This window comes from Oryza glaberrima, chromosome 2 (assembly GCF_000147395.1).
Source record: "Oryza glaberrima chromosome 2, OglaRS2, whole genome shotgun sequence".
NCBI lineage: Eukaryota > Viridiplantae > Streptophyta > Magnoliopsida > Poales > Poaceae > Oryza > Oryza glaberrima.
The window spans coordinates 30,978,096-30,997,771 of NC_068327.1; the positions used below are offsets into that span (position 1 = coordinate 30,978,096).

The 19,676-nt window shown below is 46.1% G+C and overlaps 5 protein-coding genes across 5 annotated transcripts; 3 read left to right on the forward strand and 2 right to left on the reverse strand.

The window, feature by feature from the left end:
• Positions 1-404: 404 nt before the first annotated feature.
• LOC127764322 (B3 domain-containing protein Os02g0764100-like) lies at positions 405-1,226 on the forward strand (the record flags this gene model as incomplete). The annotated part of the gene is given in 2 exon segments (XM_052289183.1): positions 405-710; positions 713-1,226. Coding segments are annotated over 2 exon segments (732 nt in total), but the record flags the coding sequence as incomplete, so codon positions are not given.
• Positions 1,227-2,266: 1,040 nt separating this feature from the next.
• Positions 2,267-5,318, forward strand: LOC127761982 (galactoside 2-alpha-L-fucosyltransferase-like). The gene is made up of 2 exons (XM_052286317.1): positions 2,267-2,720; positions 3,440-5,318. The coding sequence occupies exons 1-2, from the start codon at positions 2,432-2,434 to the stop codon at positions 4,975-4,977; spliced, it is 1,827 nt and encodes a 608-aa protein (XP_052142277.1). The 5' UTR covers positions 2,267-2,431; the 3' UTR covers positions 4,978-5,318.
• A 2,539-nt stretch (positions 5,319-7,857) lies between these two features.
• On the forward strand, positions 7,858-10,481 carry LOC127764714 (galactoside 2-alpha-L-fucosyltransferase-like). Its single transcript, XM_052289627.1, has 2 exons — positions 7,858-8,441; positions 9,009-10,481. The coding sequence occupies exons 1-2, from the start codon at positions 8,159-8,161 to the stop codon at positions 10,442-10,444; spliced, it is 1,719 nt and encodes a 572-aa protein (XP_052145587.1). The 5' UTR covers positions 7,858-8,158; the 3' UTR covers positions 10,445-10,481.
• Positions 10,482-10,713: 232 nt separating this feature from the next.
• Positions 10,714-12,805, reverse strand: LOC127764724 (photosystem I chlorophyll a/b-binding protein 5, chloroplastic). The gene is made up of 6 exons (XM_052289637.1): positions 12,490-12,805; positions 12,257-12,389; positions 11,539-11,651; positions 11,293-11,397; positions 11,097-11,185; positions 10,714-11,006 (listed from the first exon to the last, which is right to left on the reverse strand). Exons 1-6 carry the CDS (start codon positions 12,696-12,698, stop codon positions 10,870-10,872), a joined length of 786 nt encoding a protein of 261 aa, XP_052145597.1. The 5' UTR covers positions 12,699-12,805; the 3' UTR covers positions 10,714-10,869.
• Positions 12,806-15,430: 2,625 nt separating this feature from the next.
• Positions 15,431-16,441, reverse strand: LOC127764726 (ethylene-responsive transcription factor ERF109-like). Its single transcript, XM_052289639.1, has one exon. It carries the CDS (start codon positions 16,367-16,369, stop codon positions 15,641-15,643), a length of 729 nt encoding a protein of 242 aa, XP_052145599.1. The 5' UTR covers positions 16,370-16,441; the 3' UTR covers positions 15,431-15,640.
• Positions 16,442-19,676: the final 3,235 nt, after the last annotated feature.

Consider the following 19,676-nt stretch of genomic DNA (forward strand, 5'->3'; position numbering starts at 1 on the left):
TCTTGCTGTCGACCGATATAGTGGGCCTGCCCCCTTCTTTGTGTTTGTGGATGGAAAAAGTCCACTTGGACTCCCTTAATTGTTCACCGAATCTAATTCGTGGCCCTTAACTGCAAAACCGGGTAGGACGACTCCCTGTATTACTGAAACCAGTGCAATTTGACTTCTCGAGCGGCTTTGGAGGGCGGTTTTGCTGACGTGGCATTGCTAACCCGGTCTTCATTCCACGTGGCGCTTATGTGGCATTAGAATTAAAAAAATATCTGTGGGATCCATCTGTCACATAAAATATATTGTGGGACCCACTGACATGTGGGGCCCACATGTCATCCTTTATTCTTCCCTTCCTCCTCCCTCTCTCTCCCTTCTCTCTCTCTTCGCTCCCCCTTTTCTCTTCCCCATTCGGACGCCTCGGCGGCAGCGGCGGCCGGGGGCCGGAGTGGCGACGGCGACCACGCCACCGCCTGCCCCATCTCCAAGCTGGCCTACCATCGCGCAAGCTCCGCCAGGGGCTCCGCCGGGGGCGCGGCATGGGCGCCTGCGTGCAGCCCACGCCGTCGTGGGCGTGGGAGCCACTGTTCGAGAAGGCCGTGACGCCCAGCGACGTCGGCAAGCTCAACCGCCTGCTGGTGCCCAAGCAGCACGCGGAGAAGCACTTCCCGCTGCGGTGGAAGAGCTCCGACGCCTCCGCCACCGCCGCCGCGGCCACCTGCAACTCTGCAAGAGCGTGCTCCTCAACTTCGAGGACAGCGAAGGGAAGGTGTGGAGGTTCCGGTACTCGTGCTGGAACAGCAGCCAGAGTTACGTGCTGACCAAGGGATGGAGCCGATTCGTGAGGGAGAAGGGCCTCCGCGCCGGCGACACCATAGTCTTCTCCGGCTCGGCGTATGGCCCCGACAAGCTGCTCTTCATCGACTGCAAGAAGAACAACACGACGGCGGCCACCGGCGACGAGAAGCCAATTACAAGCGGCGAAGCAACACGCGTCGTGAGGCTGTTCGGCATGGACATCGCCACCGGCGGCGGCGATTACCGGAAGCGGGAGAGGGCGGTGGAAATGGGGCAAGAGGCGTTCTTGATGAAGAGGCAATGCGTGGTTCATCAGCGTACTCCTGCCCTTGGTGCCCTGCTGTTATAGCATCAAATCAATTCATATATACATCATAAATCTTCCATCTTTTTGTTGTTCATCGCATGTTGTTGTTTCATCTTCGATTTAGAGCGGTTCTATCTTCGTTTTTTTTTCCTTTGTTTTGCATAGAAGTTTGCCAATTCAGAGATTGCAAATGATCGATCGATCGTGCCCCGTCTCCAAGCTGGCCCGCCATCGCGCCACCGCCAGCGCCGCTTCCGAACCTCCGGTGGAAGGCGGTGTACAGAGCTTACGCGATGGCAGGCCGGCTTGGAGACGGGGCAGGCGGTGGCGCGGCCACCGTCGCCACTCCGGCCCCCGGCCGCCGCCGCCACCAATGCGTCCAAACGAGGAAGAGAAAAGGGGGAGAGAAAAGAGAGAAGGGAGAGAGAGTGAGGGAGGAGGAAGAAGGGAAGGATAAAGGTGGGTCCCACAATTTATTTTATGTGTGAATGACAGATGGATCCCGCAGGTATTTTTTTTAATTATAATGCCACGTAAGCGCCACGTGGAATGAAAACCGGGTTAGCACCGCCACGTCAGCGCCACATCAGCAAAACCGCCCTCCAAAACCGCTCGAAGAGTCAAATTGCACTGGTTTCAGTAATTCAAGGAGTCGTCCTACCCGGTTTTACAGTTAAAGGTCACGAATTAAATTCGCTGAATAATTAAGGGAATCTAAGTGGTCTTTTTCCTTTGTGGATAGATAATGTGGCCCTAATCCATGCGCTCGGTTGAAGTGAGCATATCGATCAAATACGGACATAGGAGTACGTTGTTTTAACTTTTAACTGAGTTTGCTAAGTAGCCATACTGCCATACTCCTGTTAGAGTAAACATCTCTCCACACTAGTACGAGTACTTAAAATATATGACAGTCAAAATATGTCTGTTCAATCTGGAACATGAAGCATGTGCAGTTAATGCGTTCAATTCACCACATGGTTAAGCCCAAGCGGCGGTAAAAAGAAGTGTCCGATTTTCAATCAGTTTACAGTACAAAATTTAGCAATCTCGATGCATAGGATTCAGATGAACGGTCAACCACGCAAAACGGGCAGCAGCAACGCAGATGTATAGCTTCGTATTGGTCGACTAAACAAGTCTACGAGATGTGAACCGCGGTCTGGAGCAAAAGGCGCAGCGCCTAGTCCCACGCAAATTAACCTCCTAGTAATAATTTGCTCCTCCTAATCTCCTATAGTAGTACTACTATACTGCTAGCTGCTGCGTTTGTCTTTGCTTGTAGCATAGTGCACCACACTACACCGTCCGCTCAGCGAAGGCGATATAACAGCAATGCAGGTGCAGCAACGCAAGCCCAAGGCTTGCGCCGAGAGCGCCGCGGCGGCGCGAGGAGCGGATCAGCAGCAGTGCGACTGCAGGCCGCTGGAGGCGGGCGAGGAGTCCCTGGAGCGCTCCGTGCCGCGGAAGAGGAAGCCAGCTGCGGCGGTGGCTGCTGCCGAGAAGCGATGGAGCTCCGTGGCCTACGTCGTGCTCGCCGCCTTTGTCATGGCGACGGTCTTCGCCGTTCTTGGCGGGCGGCGCCCCGCCGTCTGGATCGCCGCCACCAAGGCCCTGCGTCGAGGTGAGTGTTTCGTCCTTCTTCCCACGAGCAGCCATGTATTTCTTGGTTCACGAGTCGCGCTGACTTCAGCTACTACTACAGCATCGTGCTCGTGCAGTTTTGCACTAGTCAGTGTACCCGTTATTTTAGTCCTGGGCTGTTCAGTACGCGCTGAAACTGAACACGACGATGCACTCTCTCATGATGATTTTCAGCGTGGAATTTCGCACTCGCTCTTATGTACTCCTAGTAGATCTGATCAGCATGATTTTCAGCGTTTTACTCCTGTTTAACTGCGATACTCCCTCTGTCCTAAAAAAAGACAAACCCTGATTTTCGTGCTCAACGTTTGACCGTCCGTCTTATTTGAAAAAATTATGAAAAAAATTAAAAAGACAAGTTACGCATAAAATATTAATCATGTTTTATCATATAACAATAATGAAAATATGAATTATAAAAAAATTTCATATAAGACGGACAGTCAAAGTTGGACACGCAAATCTAGGGTTTGACTTTTTTTTTTAGACGGAGGGAGTATGTTGCCTGCAAAATGCACATTATTGTGATTGAGCTAGGTGGCCCTAATATGAAGTTTCAGGCAGGGTGGGTAACTTCACAATTGGAAATGTTTACAGCCTAAAATTTATCTGGGCTTCCTTGCACCGTTCTAAGGCCCGTTAGATGTTTGGTGCACACGTGTATACGGTACACCTTACAAAATCGTTTGTTCTGTGCAGGTTCCGACGATAAATCGATTCCATTGGCACGAAGCGCCGCTGACAAACTCCTCGGCGGCCTCTTGCCCGAAGGATTCGACGAGAAATCATGTCGCAGCAGGTACGAGTCATACCTGTACCGCCGGAACCCGGGCCGACGACCATCTCCGCACCTCGTGGCGCGGCTGCGGATGCACGAGGAGCTCCAGAGACGGTGCGGCCCCAACACGGAGTCGTACAACCGCGCCGTGCAACGGCTGAGGGACGGCGGCGCCGCCGAGGCCGACGCGCACTCGCCGGACGACGAGCAGTGCAAGTACGTGGTCTCCATCTCGTACCGCGGCCTCGGGAACCGCATCCTCGCCGCCGCGTCGGCCTTCCTCTACGCGGTGCTCACCGGCCGCGTCCTCCTCGTCGACCCGAGCAACGAGATGGACGAGCTCTTCTGCGAGCCGTTCCCCGGCACGACGTGGCTGCTCCCACGCGACTTCCCGCTGGCGTCGAGCTACGCGAACTTCAGCGCCGACACCGCCGAGAGCTACGGCAACATGCTGAAGAACAAGGTGCTCGGGACGGACGGGAGTACTGACGGTGACATGCCCGCGGCGCAGATGCCGGCGTTCGCGTACCTCCACCTGGACCACGACTACGGCGACGGCGACAAGATGTTCTTCTGCGACGACGACCAGCGGCTGCTGTCGAACATCCAGTGGCTGGTGATGAGGACGGACACCTACATCGTGCCGTCGCTGTTCCTGGTCACCACGTTCCAGGACGAGCTCGACGCGCTCTTCCCGGAGCGCGACGCCGTGTTCCACCACCTCGGCCGGTACCTGTTCCACCCGGCCAACCACGTCTGGGGCCTCGTCGCGCGGTACTACCGCGCGTACCTCGCGACGGCGCGGCAGCTGGTCGGCGTCCAGGTGCGCGTCTTCGACCACCGGCAGGCGAAGTCGCCGCACGTCGTCCTCGAGCAGATCACGTCGTGCGCGTGGAAGGAGAAGCTGCTCCCGGAGGTACTCGACGCGGTGGAGGACGCGGCCATGCCCACGCCACCGACGACGCCGCACGGCGGGAGCAACAACTCCAAGGCCGTCCTGATCACCTCTCTCCGGCCGTGGTTCTACGAGCGCATCAAGGCTATGTACTGGGAGCGCGCGACGGCGACCGGCGAGGACGTGAGCGTGCACCAGCCGAGCCACGAGGAGTACCAGCACTTCGGCGAGAAGTCGCACGACGGCAAGGCGTGGGCGGAGATGTACCTCCTGAGCCTGTGCGACGTGCTGGTGACCAGCGGCTGGTCGACGTTCGGGTACGTGGCGCAGGGGCTCGGCGGGCTGAGGCCGTGGGTGATGTACAAGCCGGTGAACATCACGGCGGTGCCGGACCCGCCGTGCGGACGGGACGTGTCCATGGAGCCGTGCTTCCACTCGCCGCCGTTCTACGACTGCAAGACGAAGCGCGGAGTGGACACCGGGACAATACTGCCCCACGTTCGGCACTGCGACGACGTGAGCTGGGGATTGAAGCTTGTTGATCCGAATGGAAGTCCGAACTAGTACAACTGTATAAGGCTTCATGCTGCAAAAGCAAACTTTACAAAGATTTCATTTGCATGTTTTTTTTTTTGGCCGGGATGGCCGAAGAAAAGACCACCGGAATGTTATTAAGGTTGAGGGAAAAATTAAAAGAGAACACCATAAGGATATTGAGGTCGGTTCCTTTAATTCTAGAAACCGCACACCAACCACAAATACAGGGATAGAAGATGTGTCCCCCTCCCAACTCGGATTTGGATCTGGTGCAGTCGTTAATGTGACTGCATAAGTTGCGGTTCGGATCCAAGAGTCAAAATGCATCCGGGTATTATATTACACTGTAGCAAAACATATTTACTATTTTTTACATCCGCACTATAACCAATGATCTGGTCCGTTCATCAACAAAATGGATGGCCCATATTTTGTGCAATAGCTTAACTTGCAGGCCCTATTGAAATTGCTGGCGATCCCGAATCTCCGAACTCATCTTGGAACCATCTCCTGCACACAAACACATGACACTGAGGGAAGGTATCTAGCACTAGGGATGAAAACAGAGCGGACACAGACGGATAATGCTCATACCGTATTTGTTTTCATTTTTTTTTGCCGGATATAAAAACGAATACGTAAACAGATACGGAATATCTCAAATACGAATAAGAATCGAATATGATCGGACACGAATATGAAAACATTTTTTTCTCGGAACACGAAAACCAACTCAACTTCTAATAAAAACAAATATCAACATATATAATTACCTCATTTTATATAAAATGTAGTATAATTTATATGTTTTCAAAAAGTTAAATAATATTAATATTGTGGACTAGTGTTAATAGATGAACTACTATTAAAATCTAAAAAGGTATAATGAAGACCATAGAGTTATAAATAAATGAGATATCTCATGGCTTTTGCGGATATCCGAATTATTATCCGTATCTGACGAAAACCCCAATACTTTATCCGTATCCGAACTATCCGAGAATTATCCGATCTGAAAGTTATCCGTATTCGTTTTTCTCCGAAGCGGACGAAAACTATCCGCTCTGTTTTTATCCCTATCTAGCACCAAATCGACCTCCGCTATGCATGATCGATCGTTGTTAGGCCTACAACAATACCACATAGCAAAGTCTTCAAATATGACGCCTCCACGTTGATTTTACATTAAGGATGTGTTGTATTTTGTTTCTCATGCTTACATTTGTACAAACCTACTCCCTCCGTCCCAAAATAAGTGCAGTTTTAAACTGTTCATGTTCAACGTTTGACTATTTGTCTTATTTAAAATTTTTTTTATGATTAGTATTTTTTTATTGTTATTAGATGATAAAACATAAAGTGCGACTATTTTTTTTAGTTTTTTTCATAAATTTTTCAAATAAGACGGACGGTCAAACGTTAGACACGGATACTCACGGTTGCGCTTATTTTGGGATGAAAGTAGTAGCATATACTCCCTTCGTCCCAAAATATAAGCATTTTTAGGTTTTGACATGGTCTTTAAGATTATAATTTGACCAACAATATCTACAAAAATAAGATGTTTTAAATAAAAAGGGTTGCATATTATGATAGTTATGATAAATCTAGTAACGTCAAATTTACATGATTGATAGTTTTTATTTCTCTGCTATTAATTGTTAAAATTTTAAAAAGTTTGACTTGGCATTATTTTAAAAATACTTATATTTCAGAACGGAGGAAGTAGCTTATATTGTTTTTTTTCCCTTTTCCAACTTCAACTATAATACGTGGTAATTTCCTAGGTAGAGAGATAGAGAGTTGGGGGAAGGGGGCGTCCAAATTTTTCCATGACATTATTTGTCCTATCAATCACCTTCTATTTATTTTTCTTATCTTAACTTCAACCACCGTTCCGCTTACAACCATCTCTTATGAAATTATGAATATGATAGTCTTTTCTTCTTATCCTAGTACTCCTACTAAGCAATTCAGAAATGTATGTATTTGTGGATGGAGGAGGTAGTATAGTTAAGAGTAAATTATTTACTGTCCGCATCCTATAGTCCTATACTACTGCAGTTTCTGCAATCTCAACTTCTCAAGTACTACCCCATATCCCATTGAGGAATCAACACACCGCACCCGGTGAGGTAATCCGGAGTACGGGATAGTGAAACAATTTCACCGCTGACTAAAAGCTTTGTCCGTACCTGCACACTTGTAAGCATTCGAACTGACGCGCGGACGGGGGCAGACCGGCAGAGTCCCTCGGCAACAGCAGCCATGAAAGCTACACGACCCTTAGAGCGAGTTTAATACTTCAATTCATATATAGCCAAACTAATAACTTATTTGTACAATAGTTATATACTATAGTATTAATACTTGGTCCTACCTATCATACACATTGTGTTCTGAAGTTCGTGCTATCTGTAACCCGCTGCTCTTTTCTCTCCTTATTTATCTTCTTAAAATATGTTTACAGCTTATTTATAGCATGCTATTGTACCTCTTACTCAAAAGCAAAAGGAGCTACAGGCACAGGGCAAACAAACAGCAATAAATACCACTGTAGCAACTAGATTAGCCAATTCATGGTGTACCCGGGCAACAAGCCGTCGGCATCGACTGTACGGTGTCAGAGAAAGAGGGCGTCAGTGCGTCACACACCCTAGAGAGCCCAAAGCGAACCAAACCCAAACCCACCGCCGGGGCCGCATCAGCCGCGACGCACGCTCGCCTCATCAACCGCGGAACGCGGCGAGCCGCTCGTCCGGCACCGCATCACCGGAACACCCGACGCTGTCGCATGCACGGCGCCGAGAGAAAAAAAGCGAAAGCCCCCCCCCCCCACCTGCCGGCCACTTCCCGCCCACGCCGAGGTCGCTCCGCCCCCCGCCCCTTTCACGGACGACGTTGCCACCGTGCCGTCACGTCGTCTCCTCTCCTCCGATCCAAACCCCAACATTTTTTTTGAGTTTTTTCGCCCCGAAAACCCAGCAAAGATTCAAAGCCCCCTGTGTGCGGGTGGGTGGGTCCCACCTCGTCGCATGAATCCGCCCCGTTTCTATTTGAGCCGAAGAAATGGCTTTCCTCGTTGCCTTGGCCCCTGATTGCGTTGCGCCTTTCGTCGTGCCACGGCGTAACGCCACGCGAAGCTTTTTTGACCTCGCGCTTTTCCACCGCGAACCCGAGGGGCTCGCGCGGGCTTTCCACAATCCGCATGGACCTCAAGGAGCGGATCCGCCGCTCGCCGACGCCTCCGACGCAGGGGGAGGAGCTACTGGCGGCGTCGCCGGCCGGGCCGCGCGGCGGGAGGAAGGGACGGGCGGTGGTGCTGCCGCTGTCAGCCGCGGCGCTCGTGGCGTGCGCGGTCGTCCTGCTCCTGCTCGCCGGGGGCTCCGCGGCGCGGAGGGGACAGTTCGTCGGCGCTGATCCTACCGTCCTCCCATCACGGGGCGGTGGCGTTGGCGACTTGCACCTGTCCCAGTCGAAATCGAACGATGGTAAGAAAATGAAAATGGTGTGTTTGACAGTTTCCATTTTTTTTTCTGTTGGAGTTCACAGCATCACGCCGCTCTAGGACCATCGGTTAATTGAATGACAATTTCGAGGGTTGCGTGTGGTGAAGTGTGGATCGCGACGTAGCATCTGGGTGTCCATCAGGCGTGAACTAAATGCTTGTCTTGCATGTCCCTTCTTTCTGTCGTAGTAGTAGCGCAAGTTCTGAAAAACTTACCGAGCTAGTAGTAGTAAAGAATTTTGCGTACTGTTTTAACCTTTTGGACTTTGCAATGTTACAAGTTGTTAGATTATCTATGACTTATAATGTTTACTGAAAATTTGTAATGTGAGAGCAGTTTATTATCTTCTTTTATCCTATACATATGTATATGTTTCATTGGTCTGAAAAATATTCATGCTTGGATAATTGATCCCTTCATCAGCTCTATACTTCGCCAGGTTAACTTTAATACGATAGTGAACGGGTTTTCCCCCCTTTATCTACAAACTAAAAGTACAGTTATAACATGTTGTACTGATTCTGATATAAATTTTTGTCTTTTTGTTAGGAGAAAATGTCACTATAGCATCTTCGGAAGTTGTCAACGACAAACTACTGGGTGGTTTGTTAACTACTGGATTTGATGAACAATCATGTCTAAGCAGATATCAATCTGTACTATACCGTAAAGCATCATCCCATTTTCCATCTGCATATCTTCTGGAGAGACTAAGGGAACATGAGGCACTTCAAAAGAAGTGTGGTCCACATACTGAATCATACAAGAAAGCTATTGAGCAGCTAAAGGCTGGACAGGGGGCTAAGGTTATGGAGTGCAACTATTTGGTATGGGTAGCTTACAGTGGTCTGGGGAACAGGATCTTGACAATGGCTTCAGCATTCCTGTATGCTATCCTCACTAGAAGAGTTTTACTTGTCGACAGTGATAAAGGCACTGCAGATCTTTTCTGTGAACCATTCCCTGAAACATCATGGTTACTACCGCCAAAATTCCCTATTAAGCAGTTCAAGAATTTCAGTAATGGTTCTCCTGAGAGTTATGGAAACATGCTGAAAAACAAAGCTATTCGTTCTAACCCTGCTTTTCTTTATCTTCATATGGCTCATGATTACAGTGACTATGATAAGCTATTTTTCTGTGAAGATAATCAGCAATATCTTCGAAATATCCCATGGCTGATCCTAAAATCAGATAATTACTTTGTACCATCACTTTTCCTGATTCCAGCATATCAAGAGGAACTCACAAGGCTTTTCCCTCAGAGAGATTCCGTTTTCCATCACTTGGGACGTTACTTGTTTCACCCTAGCAATGTTGTGTGGGGCATGGTCACAAGGTATTATGATTCTTATCTAGCCAGAGCTGATGAAAGGCTGGGTATCCAGATCAGAGTCTTTGATCCTGAACCAGGACCATTTCAGCACGTCTTGGATCAGGTTCTTGCATGCACGCTAAAGGAAAACCTATTGCCAGCAATCAACAGTAAACAGCCAATTGTCTCAACAAGGCATTCTAGATTAAAATCTGTCCTAATCACTTCTCTGAATTCAGGATACTATGAGAAGATCAGAAGCATGTACTGGGAACATCCAACCACGAACGGTGAGATGATCAGCTTCCACCAGCCAAGCCATGAGGAACATCAGAACTCAGACAAGAAAATGCATAACATGAAAGCATGGGCTGAGATTTATCTGTTAAGCTTATCTGATGTTATGGTCACCAGTGCTTGGTCAACCTTTGGGTATGTTGCTCAGGGTCTCAGTGGTTTGAGGCCATGGCTATTATTCAAGCCCGAAAACCGCATCGCACCTGATCCACCTTGCCGTCAAGTTTTGTCCATGGAACCTTGCTTTCATGCTCCACCTTTCTATGATTGCAAAGCAAAGAGGGGAGCTGATACTGGAAAGTTTGTCCCATATGTAAGTCATTGCGAAGATATGAGCTGGGGGCTTAAGCTAGTCGATCAGAGTGAGTGGTAGATGTAGTGTCCTTTATTTTGTTCAGTTCATATATGTACAGTATGTGCCATTTTTTTTTTATGATATAGGTTACCTTGTATCTAAGTTATAGGAAAGCCATTTTTGACATGGTTAACACAAATGCAGTGGTTTGAACCACTGCATTTGTATACATAATCCCAGTGATGTTCTTGTGAGAAATTTCAGTATCATAACAAATCACACAAATATGCAGCAGCCTAGGATCAATTGCTAGGGAAGGAAATTTCCTTTTCCATAAACAATTAATGTAGTTATGCATCCGGTGAATCTCCATTTTCATAACACATGGACTTGGCAATTGCGTAGTGAGTTACTTATGTTGTCCATGAACATTGTGAATGTGTTGATTGATAGATTAATTAAGATGAAGAAAGGAACAAAAAGTTTGACGGTCCAGGATATTTTCAAGAAGAGGAGAGGGTGTGGATGATATTTTTGTTGAACGGGTCTGAAAGATGTGTCAAAAGATTGTCGATTGGTCCAACATGAGTCACAGATGCTTGCACAATAAACCCAAGCATAGCAACCATAGCCAACCTCCCTGTGACAGTCGTAGATCATGTTAGCAAACTATGACTATTACTATGGATTCATGTTGCAAGCAAACTTTACTTAGAGAAAGTGGAGCTACCATTCTTGATTTCTTTCAGTTTCGCTTCATCTGCATTCTCTATATCCTTGGCCAGTCCTAGTGGATTAAACAGTGGACCCCCAGGGTAGCTGCCAAGATTCAGAATGTCAGTAGTTGTAGTTAAAGCAGACAACCATGGACTTGCTCAGGTAAATTGTTTGGATGCTTCATTTCGGAGCAAAATTCTTGTACTTACCCTGGCTGTGAACCTGCAAGTGCAGCCTCGATACCAAGGAATGTTCCTTCCTCTGCTTGTGATCCTGGATTGATAAAGTCCATGTACCTCTTGGTTTCAGCAAATCTGTTGGGAATTGGAGTTATCATGGGAACATGTCAGTCTTATGATGTGTAAAGTCATCAATTCGTCATACAATTTGAGTTATGAGTTATTGAAGCTTTTCTTTTACCACTGACAAAATGTTTCAGTTGGATGCTGAATTACCCCATCAAGAGAAGCTGGACAAAGAAGAGTGCCGTGGTGTTAGCGAAGTCGAATTTTGTTGCACCTGCTTCAAACCACACTGGCAGGTTGTTGATTCCTGATACACGTATCAACTGCAGAGAACAGTGACAATTATTTAGACCATGCGCCACTTTTTTTAAAGATAATGAAAATGTTTTACATGCCTGACCTCTTCCATAGGGCACACAGCCAATTTAGACCATGCGCCATAAGAAAGCATAACATACCATGAAGCTACCTCAAAAAAAGAAGAAGAAGAAGAAGCAAATCATGTTCTTGTTTGGATTTTGTAATTGGGCAGGCTCTGTTTGAATGCTATCAATCTATATCCATCCCTTTTATTTTGGCTCGTTGATATATATTTTAGCTTTTAGCGCATTAAAAAAATTGGGTTCCGATATATTCAGATGTTTAATATTAAATTCTTTCCCTTAAAAATAATAATATTAAATTCTTGTGTTACAATGTTGGTATATTGGGTTTGATTTAATTTCCACTGAATATCTATTTCAACCTGATTAGATAATCCCCCGTATCATTCTTTTTTTCTCGGATTTATTTGCACAACTGTGAAAATTCAGAAAATTCTCTATCCATATCTGTGAAACCAAACTTCCAGTGTTATGATTTCTCAGGGCTAATAACTGCAAAGAGATTACATTGGACGAGGAATGGACAGAAGATGTAAGAAACTTACATCAGTCGCAAGGATGCCAGCAACCCCTGCCATCGCAAACCGGCAGTGCACAAGTTCGGCTTGAACAAACCATTTCAAGTTTGCCGGTTCCTCCCCGAGACCCAGGGGATCAAATCCGAAATCGCCAGGTAATCTACAACCAAAATTACAGAAATGCCGACTTACTGATCAGCCTACTGCCATCATCAGACACAGAACAGAAAAACACTATTACAGATTTTCAGGTAACTGACGTGCCGTCGAGGTGAGGAGGTGGATCGAGCCCAGGCAGCCAGGTCGCACGCTCGGTGCTAGCTCGCACTGCAATCCGAGCTCGTGGAGACTGAAAAACATGGTGTCCAGGAATGGCCGCCATGCTTCTGCTCAAAGCTGTAACCGGCTTTGGGGAGAGTGTGCAGGTGTGCAGGACTCGGCCATGGCTGTTAGCTCCTAACGACGCCATGGCTGCCGCCGCTGTAAGATTTTGGTTGCTTCAGTGTTGCCGCCGCTGCAAGGGGCCTTCTTGGCTGTTGTTTCTTGGGGGCGTGGGTGGATGGTGGATAGAAGGTGTGGATATCGAATCAGAGGGCGTTCACAAATTTCAGTGGCTACGAGTTTGTTGCCTGTCCTTGTCCCTGCTTGCTTTTCTGGACCAAGCTGGAGAGGCCTGGAGCTGATGAACATTTCTATGTTTTCATTTCAGCTTACTTAAATATCCGTGCTTTGCTAAGGATGAAAATAAATTAAGGTTTTCCCAAATGAAATAAGATAGAATCATATATGTAGAAAGATTATTTTATAACATTAAAATATATAGAGTAGTTGATAGAAAACATGATGGAGTAGTTGGTAAATAAAAAAAAAATTTGGTGAGGTGGTGGCAAATTCACTTTCATCACATTGCTCTTTTTAAAAAGAGTATATTAAATACCGGTGTTTTGCTAGGGATTAAAACAAATTAAGGTTTTTGGGACAATTTCGTCCCAAATGAAATAAGATAGAATAGTATATGTAGAGAGATTATTTTATGACATTAAAATACATGGAGTAATTGATAAAAAACATGATGGAATAGTTGGTAAATAAAAAAATACTATACATGGAGTAGTTGCTCTTTTTTAAAATGAGTATAGATAAACTGGAACCAAAATTTAAATTTAGAATTGATCTGGTATATCTTTTGAGTAAATTCGATTGGTGGCATAGATATTGTCCTAGTACTAAAAAATAGCACAGAAAATTTATGCTTCCATTTGAAAGCACAGCTCCGTTAAAATCTTCTGGTTTATAGCACTCCCGTCTCCTTTAGATATAACGGTGGAACTAGGGATGAAATTGCCCTCACTGTCCCACACCAGAATACACCGATTTCCTTTCCCTCGTTCCCTTCTCTCTGTGTGCTCTCTACGGCAGCGGTGGCGCCTGCTCGTGCCGCATGACCACTTCGTCGGCTACCCGAATATTGGCCATCCACGAATAACTGCGGCGGCACGGGTGCGGCGTCCAGGCCCAACAGCGCGGAGCTCGTCCCGGTGGGCACTGTCTCCCACGGAGTCCTCGCTGACGCTGATGTCGCTGTGACGCCCAAAATAGCAAGAACAAAAGAAATGCGAAAACAACAGTATCGTTGGTTGGCTTTGAGCAAGCAACAGCAGTAGCAGCCAGCCAAGCCGAGCAGTCCCCATCCAACAACAAAGTCGTCATCGTCGTGGTGCTTGGCCTCCTCGAGCACCCAGGCGTAGGTGTCAACAGCTAGCACTCCAGAAGGCAGTGAGGAGGTCCGGATCCAAAAGAATGGCGAACGGGCTCCGACGATAGCGGCGTGGTCGAACGAGCTCGCGGCCGTGGAGACATGGTTGCGCGGGCTAGACGGCGGCCACGGCAAAGTAGCCGCATGGGATAGACGATGCCGTGGCGTACGGGCTCGCCGCCATGCCGTCGCGCTTGGAGAGAAGCGAACAAGGCAGCAGAAGGAAGATGGTGAAACAAAGGTCCTTTTAGTCTTTCTGCATTCCGATTGCTTTGACTAATGGCTAAATTGACGGAAGTGCTGTAAAATCGAAAAAAATTGACGGAGCTGTGCTTTCAAACGGAGGCATAAATTTTTTGTGCTATTTTCTGGTACTGGGTGAATAGCTGGGCTATCAATCAAATTTCCTCATATCTTTTTCATCGTAGTTTACTTTCATCGTTGAAATGACATGGATATAAAAAAATCACAAATTATTTTTTAAACTAATAAGCTTATGGTTTATCAGCTATATACAAAACGATTAACCTGGAATTGTTTTGCACAGTTATATGACAGCCGACGAAACTTTTGTTTAGGTAAAATAATAGTAGTATATGGAATTCTGGAGAAAGCTCTGTTCTGTTTGCTGGTGATGGGCCGCAGTGTGCGCGGCCGGTTTGCTTCAGGACGTTGGAATTACCTTGACGCTGCATACTAGATCTAGCAGAAAATGTGCCGATTGACGTCATTGATGTATTTTGTCAAAATTAAGCTAATAAAATTGGTGAATGGCTCCTCTCTTCAGCCATTGACAAATTTTGACATGATAATTTAATGCACCGACCAAAAACCATTGATTTGTTCACAAACGAGTAAACAACAACGTGTCAGCAGAATATACTGTTCTTTTAAAAAGGGCGCTACAAACGTTCCATTCATTTTAAAATCAAAACTCTAATAATTCTCCAAGAAGAATCTCCTGGTTGTTGCTGATCCACCTATAATACTATTGATTTTGCCCTCTACTCCATATTTAAATCGCGAGAGGGGGTTTCCGCGTACCAGGCTAGATGTACGTGTACGTTCAGTACGTACATCTGTAAATACGTGTATTAAAATCAGACAAGATCATCAGTTTCCAGTCCCTAATTGAGTCTGTACCAGCAAGAAGCCAGCAAGCTTTACGTACGTACGATACGTGGTGGTTTGCTACAGGCTTCAATTTGGACGGTCGGTGACTGCGCGTTGGAACATGGAAGCGTGACAGGTCGGCACCATCTGCTACCGATCTGAAGCAATTCTTTGCATCGGACCAGGTTCATGCAGGATTTCAGATGGTTTACGTTGTCTTCTTTTCTTTTTCTTAAGATTGACAAGACACGATGCAAATCCAAATCCGGTGGTCAAAACGGTGCGAGAAAGTGACTCGCGATCACTCCCAGAGTTCCAGGCCACAGAAAAGCTTAGCACGACGTGTTGCAGTATTATTTGTCTAATGTTTGAAAATTCAGTGAGAAATATCTCACTGTTACTGTTACATCACTCCAAGGAAACAGTAGTAAAGGTTTTTTTTTTTTTTGCGGGGAACAGTAGTAAAGGTTTAAGAATCCTATTAAGAATGGAACAAGAAATGAAGCAACGATCGAGCAATGAAATGGGTGACAGATCATCGATCATGGCATGGACCAGAAGCTGCCGTCGTCGAGCATCATGATCTCCCGTAGGCCGTCCCAGATCTCCTGGTCCTTCGCCGCCGCCGCCGTCCTCGCGTGCTCTGGCGCGTGCACCGGCGACGACGCGTTCGAGCCGCAGTTCTCACGGAGGTTGTGATGGAGGAGTGGACGTGGCTGCTGCGCGGCCGTGGACGCCGGGAAGTTGAGCTTGGCGCGCTGGCCGCGGAACTCGAGCGCGGCGACGTCGTAGGCGCGCGCGGCGTCCTCGGCGGTGTCGAACGTGCCGAGCCACTTGCGGACGGCGCGGCGCGGGTCGCGGATCTCCGCCGCCCACTTCCCCCACGGCCGACGCCGCACGCCCCTGTACCTGCTCCCCTCGCCGCCGCTCCGCCTCCGCGGCCTCCTCTTGCCCACGCCGCCCGTCACGCCGCCGCTGGCCACCGCGCCCGTGGTGCACTCCCCCTCATCCTCCTCGTCGCTGCTGCTCGAGCCAGCCGCCGCCGCCAACACCACCACCTCGCAGTCCACGCCGATGCACCCGTCCACCCCGCACCTGGCGCACGTAGCCGCACCGGCAACCACGGTCGCCATCGTCGGCTCCGGCAGCAGCGTCGGCACCGTGGTGTCACCGGACACGACGGAGATGAGCGCGCGGATGAACAGCGAGTCCTCCCGCTCGCTGTTGGGGAGATGGAACCCGCCGCCGCCGCGCTCCACCCTCGGCACCATGGCTAAACCAAACAAACCTCGGCGAGTTCGGTCGGTGTCACGCAAAAGTTGGCGCGCTATCGTGATCCGGGCGCTGCTGCTGATGGCTGATGGGGTTTGGTCTCTGGGTCGGTTTATATACTGGTGCGAAACGGTGCATCTCCAGCGAGACGCACACGGAGACGACGGCTGCTGGGCTCGCGGGGCACGTTCTCATCGTGGGGTGGGAACTGGTGCGGCACAAGGGAGAGACGGGCTAGGACGGCTGGATTTTAATTATGACTATGTCGATTGGGTTCTTTGTCTGTTCATATACCACTATATTGTATTGCCAAGTTGGAAGAGTGCTTTAATTTGCTCTAATTTTTTATGAGGAAGATGATCACTTGCTCTAAGCTTGCAGTAGTAGCATATTTTTGTGTGATTAAGTAAGATCGATTCAGAAGCTTAACACGTTTATTTCGTGATGTTGGTCTTGGGTTTTGTTTTGGAGGAGTAGAACATAAGCTTGTTGATTTTGCATGTGCTAATTCTTGCTTAACTCGATAAAAGGAGGTAGTTTGATCACAAAACGTGCCGTGCCATCCTCGCAAAAATAAAAGACTCGAATATTAGGAAAGGAACTAATATCAAATAATTAAAAGAGGTGAGGCTTTAAACTCAGGTCATCTAGCCCACCATCTTGTGGAGTTAGTTGGAAGACTCCTGGACATTTCTCACCATCCTCACAAAAATAAATCGTGCAGTACTAATAATTAATCAATCTGCCAGTTGTCCTCGAAAAAAAAATCAATCTGGCAGCTGTTCATATTTTTTCTATGCCTTCTATAAGAAAATTAAAAAAAAGTGTTTATTTTCTCAAAGAACAACTTTTGCCTGACAAACAAAGTGCTGTCACCATCTCACCGAATGGTGGTACGGTCAAATCCTTGCCACATGAACTTTTCTTGCGTGTCCTCCTTATCCAGCTGCATGGAGGTGGTGGTTAAATTTGTAAATAATAGTCCCTCCGTCCTTAAATATTTAATGTCGTTGATTTTTTTAAACATATTTGTTCATTCATCTTATTTAAATTTTTTTATGAAATATGTAAAACTCTATGTAATACATAAAAATATATTTAACAATGAATCAAATGATAAGAAAATAATTAATAATTACTTAAATTTTTTATATAAGACGAACGGTCAAACATGTTTAAAATAGTCAACGACGTCGTATAAGGACGGATGGAGTATTTCTACATGTCAATCTTACTTTAGTTTTTAGAAAAAGTTGGATATTTCTAAATGTCTCCGGTACACGTGTTTGGCCATTATTTTCTTATAAGTACTCTACACTGTACTACCTTATTTTCCCACTCAGTAATACTATTTTTCTATTAACGGAAAGAACTTTTGGGCTTTGCCCCTTCATACTAATTTAAATCTTAGTGATTAGAATTGGACTTATTTTAAGATGAAGATAGTGGAGTAGTATATATTGTAAAAAAGTTAAATTGCATCACGATACAGGAATTTGACTTGTGGGTGCGATTTAGCGATCAAGTTTATAGAAAAATTTTGTAACATATGCAGCCCAAACTAGTTTCATTTTATATAACATTAAATATATTTTGATAATATATTTATTTGGGTTGAAAATATTGCTATTTTTTTTATAAATGTGGTCAAATATAAAAATGTTTAACTAATAAAAGTTACAGCGACTTATAATATGAAATGGAGGTTAGGAGGTAAATTTAGCTATATTTTGAAATGGGATGTAGTCGAAAGTTGGTATTAGGAAGACAAACAGAGAAGAAATGGAAGGAGTGTTGAACCATGTGGTACTATTCACATGAGAGGGATTGCCGACATGGTCAGCAAAGTAGTCACTTCTCATAATAAGATATTTAGGAGCACAGTACGATCCACTACTCCGTAAGCTTCATTTTCATCGGTCAATGCCCTTTTGATTTGGAGGAAAAACATAGAAATTTTAGATGATTTCAATTCTATAAGAAAATTTCCTATGAAGCCCTTTGAAACAAAGGATTGAGGGCCCCTTTGAATCGCGGGATTGAAAAACGGAGGAATAGGAAAAACACAGGATTTTGGTAGGAATGCAAGTGTAAAACAGAGGATTGCAAAACATGTGAAAAATATAGGAATGACTGTTTGATTAGACCGCAGGAAAAATGCAGGAATCAAATGAGAGAGATAGACTTAAGGAAAGTTTTCCAAGAGGTTAGAGTGGATGTTAACTTTCCTACGTTTTTGTTCTAGAATTGTAGGAATAGGAAAGTTTCCTACGTTTTTCCTTTTCTTGTTCCTACGAATCAAAGGCATGAATAGTGTAGGATTTCAATTCCTTTGTTTTTCCTCCATTTTTCCTCCAATTCAAAGGGGGCCTGAATCATATCCAATCTTTTGAAATTCTTATGGAATAACAATCCTATAGAGATTTTGGAGGAAATTTAGCAAGAGCTTCAACCTCTTGCTAACTTTCCTTTTTGAGTCTATCTCTCTCATCCAATTCCTGTGTTTTTCCTGTGGTTCAATCAAACGGTCATTCTTGTGTTTTTCCTGCGTTTTGCAATCCTCTATTTTACACTTACATTCCTATCAAAATCCTACGTTTTTTCTATTCCTACGTTTTCTCAATCCTGCGATTCAAAGGGACCCTAAGAGTTGATAGTGTATATCTTTAACAAGTAGCAACTGTTTATACACTGGCCACATGACGATTTTTTTAAGAGCAGTCAACACAAGAGAATCTATCAGTGTGAAAAGTTCATAATATCCACGCTTATTCTCCAGTGTAAAAAAACAGTCATTAATTACTCCGATCTGTTCCCATCATCCCATGACGGTGGGAGAAATAAATTATGAAGATAACATCATTAGCTGGACTTACATCCCAATCAAAGTGTTAGGTCTGTTAGTACATCGTAGGCTCCGGCGAACTGAACGCTAACAAGATGTCAAAGACGTTTTTTTTCTAATGTTGAATGGAGATGTCAAAAGACCATTTTTTTAATGTTGAATAGAGACGTCAAAGACGTTGACCTTGACAAGCCCAATATAGAACTCCCAAACTGGAGAAAGTCATACCCCCAGTGGCACAAGTAGATCGATCGAAAAACATGTGGATGAGTTGATCTCTTCTACGAATGGCTGAAGCCGGTCACCTACCATGCCAGCGAAAAGGCAAATTTTCTACCCCTCACCGTCGTCGTCTCGTGGACGTAGGTGTTCAGAAAAGGATACTACTACATCAACTCGCTTGCAAATGTTGTGGTCTCGTCCATGCGTTGCTGTCAGGTCGGCCCGTGGTCCTCATTTGG

What these genes read in the sequence shown, in the direction of transcription:
- LOC127764714 (XM_052289627.1), top strand. Translation starts at nt 8,159, where the DNA reads ATGGACCTCAAGGAGCGGATCCGCCGCTCGCCGACGCCTCCGACGCAG. An exon ending in CCAGTCGAAATCGAACGATG is followed by an intron (nt 8,442 to 9,008) that starts GTAAGAAAATGA and finishes TCTTTTTGTTAG; the next exon opens with GAGAAAATGTCACTATAGCA.
- LOC127761982 (XM_052286317.1), top strand. Translation starts at nt 2,432, where the DNA reads ATGCAGGTGCAGCAACGCAAGCCCAAGGCTTGCGCCGAGAGCGCCGCG. An exon ending in CACCAAGGCCCTGCGTCGAG is followed by an intron (nt 2,721 to 3,439) that starts GTGAGTGTTTCG and finishes TGTTCTGTGCAG; the next exon opens with GTTCCGACGATAAATCGATT.
- LOC127764726 (XM_052289639.1), bottom strand. Translation starts at nt 16,369, where the DNA reads ATGGTGCCGAGGGTGGAGCGCGGCGGCGGCGGGTTCCATCTCCCCAAC.
- LOC127764724 (XM_052289637.1), bottom strand. Translation starts at nt 12,698, where the DNA reads ATGGCGTCGTTAGGAGCTAACAGCCATGGCCGAGTCCTGCACACCTGC. An exon ending in GTCCAGCTTCTCTTGATGGG is followed by an intron (nt 11,398 to 11,538) that starts GTAATTCAGCAT and finishes AATTCCCAACAG; the next exon opens with ATTTGCTGAAACCAAGAGGT. An exon ending in CTTGCAGGTTCACAGCCAGG is followed by an intron (nt 11,186 to 11,292) that starts GTAAGTACAAGA and finishes GAATCTTGGCAG; the next exon opens with CTACCCTGGGGGTCCACTGT.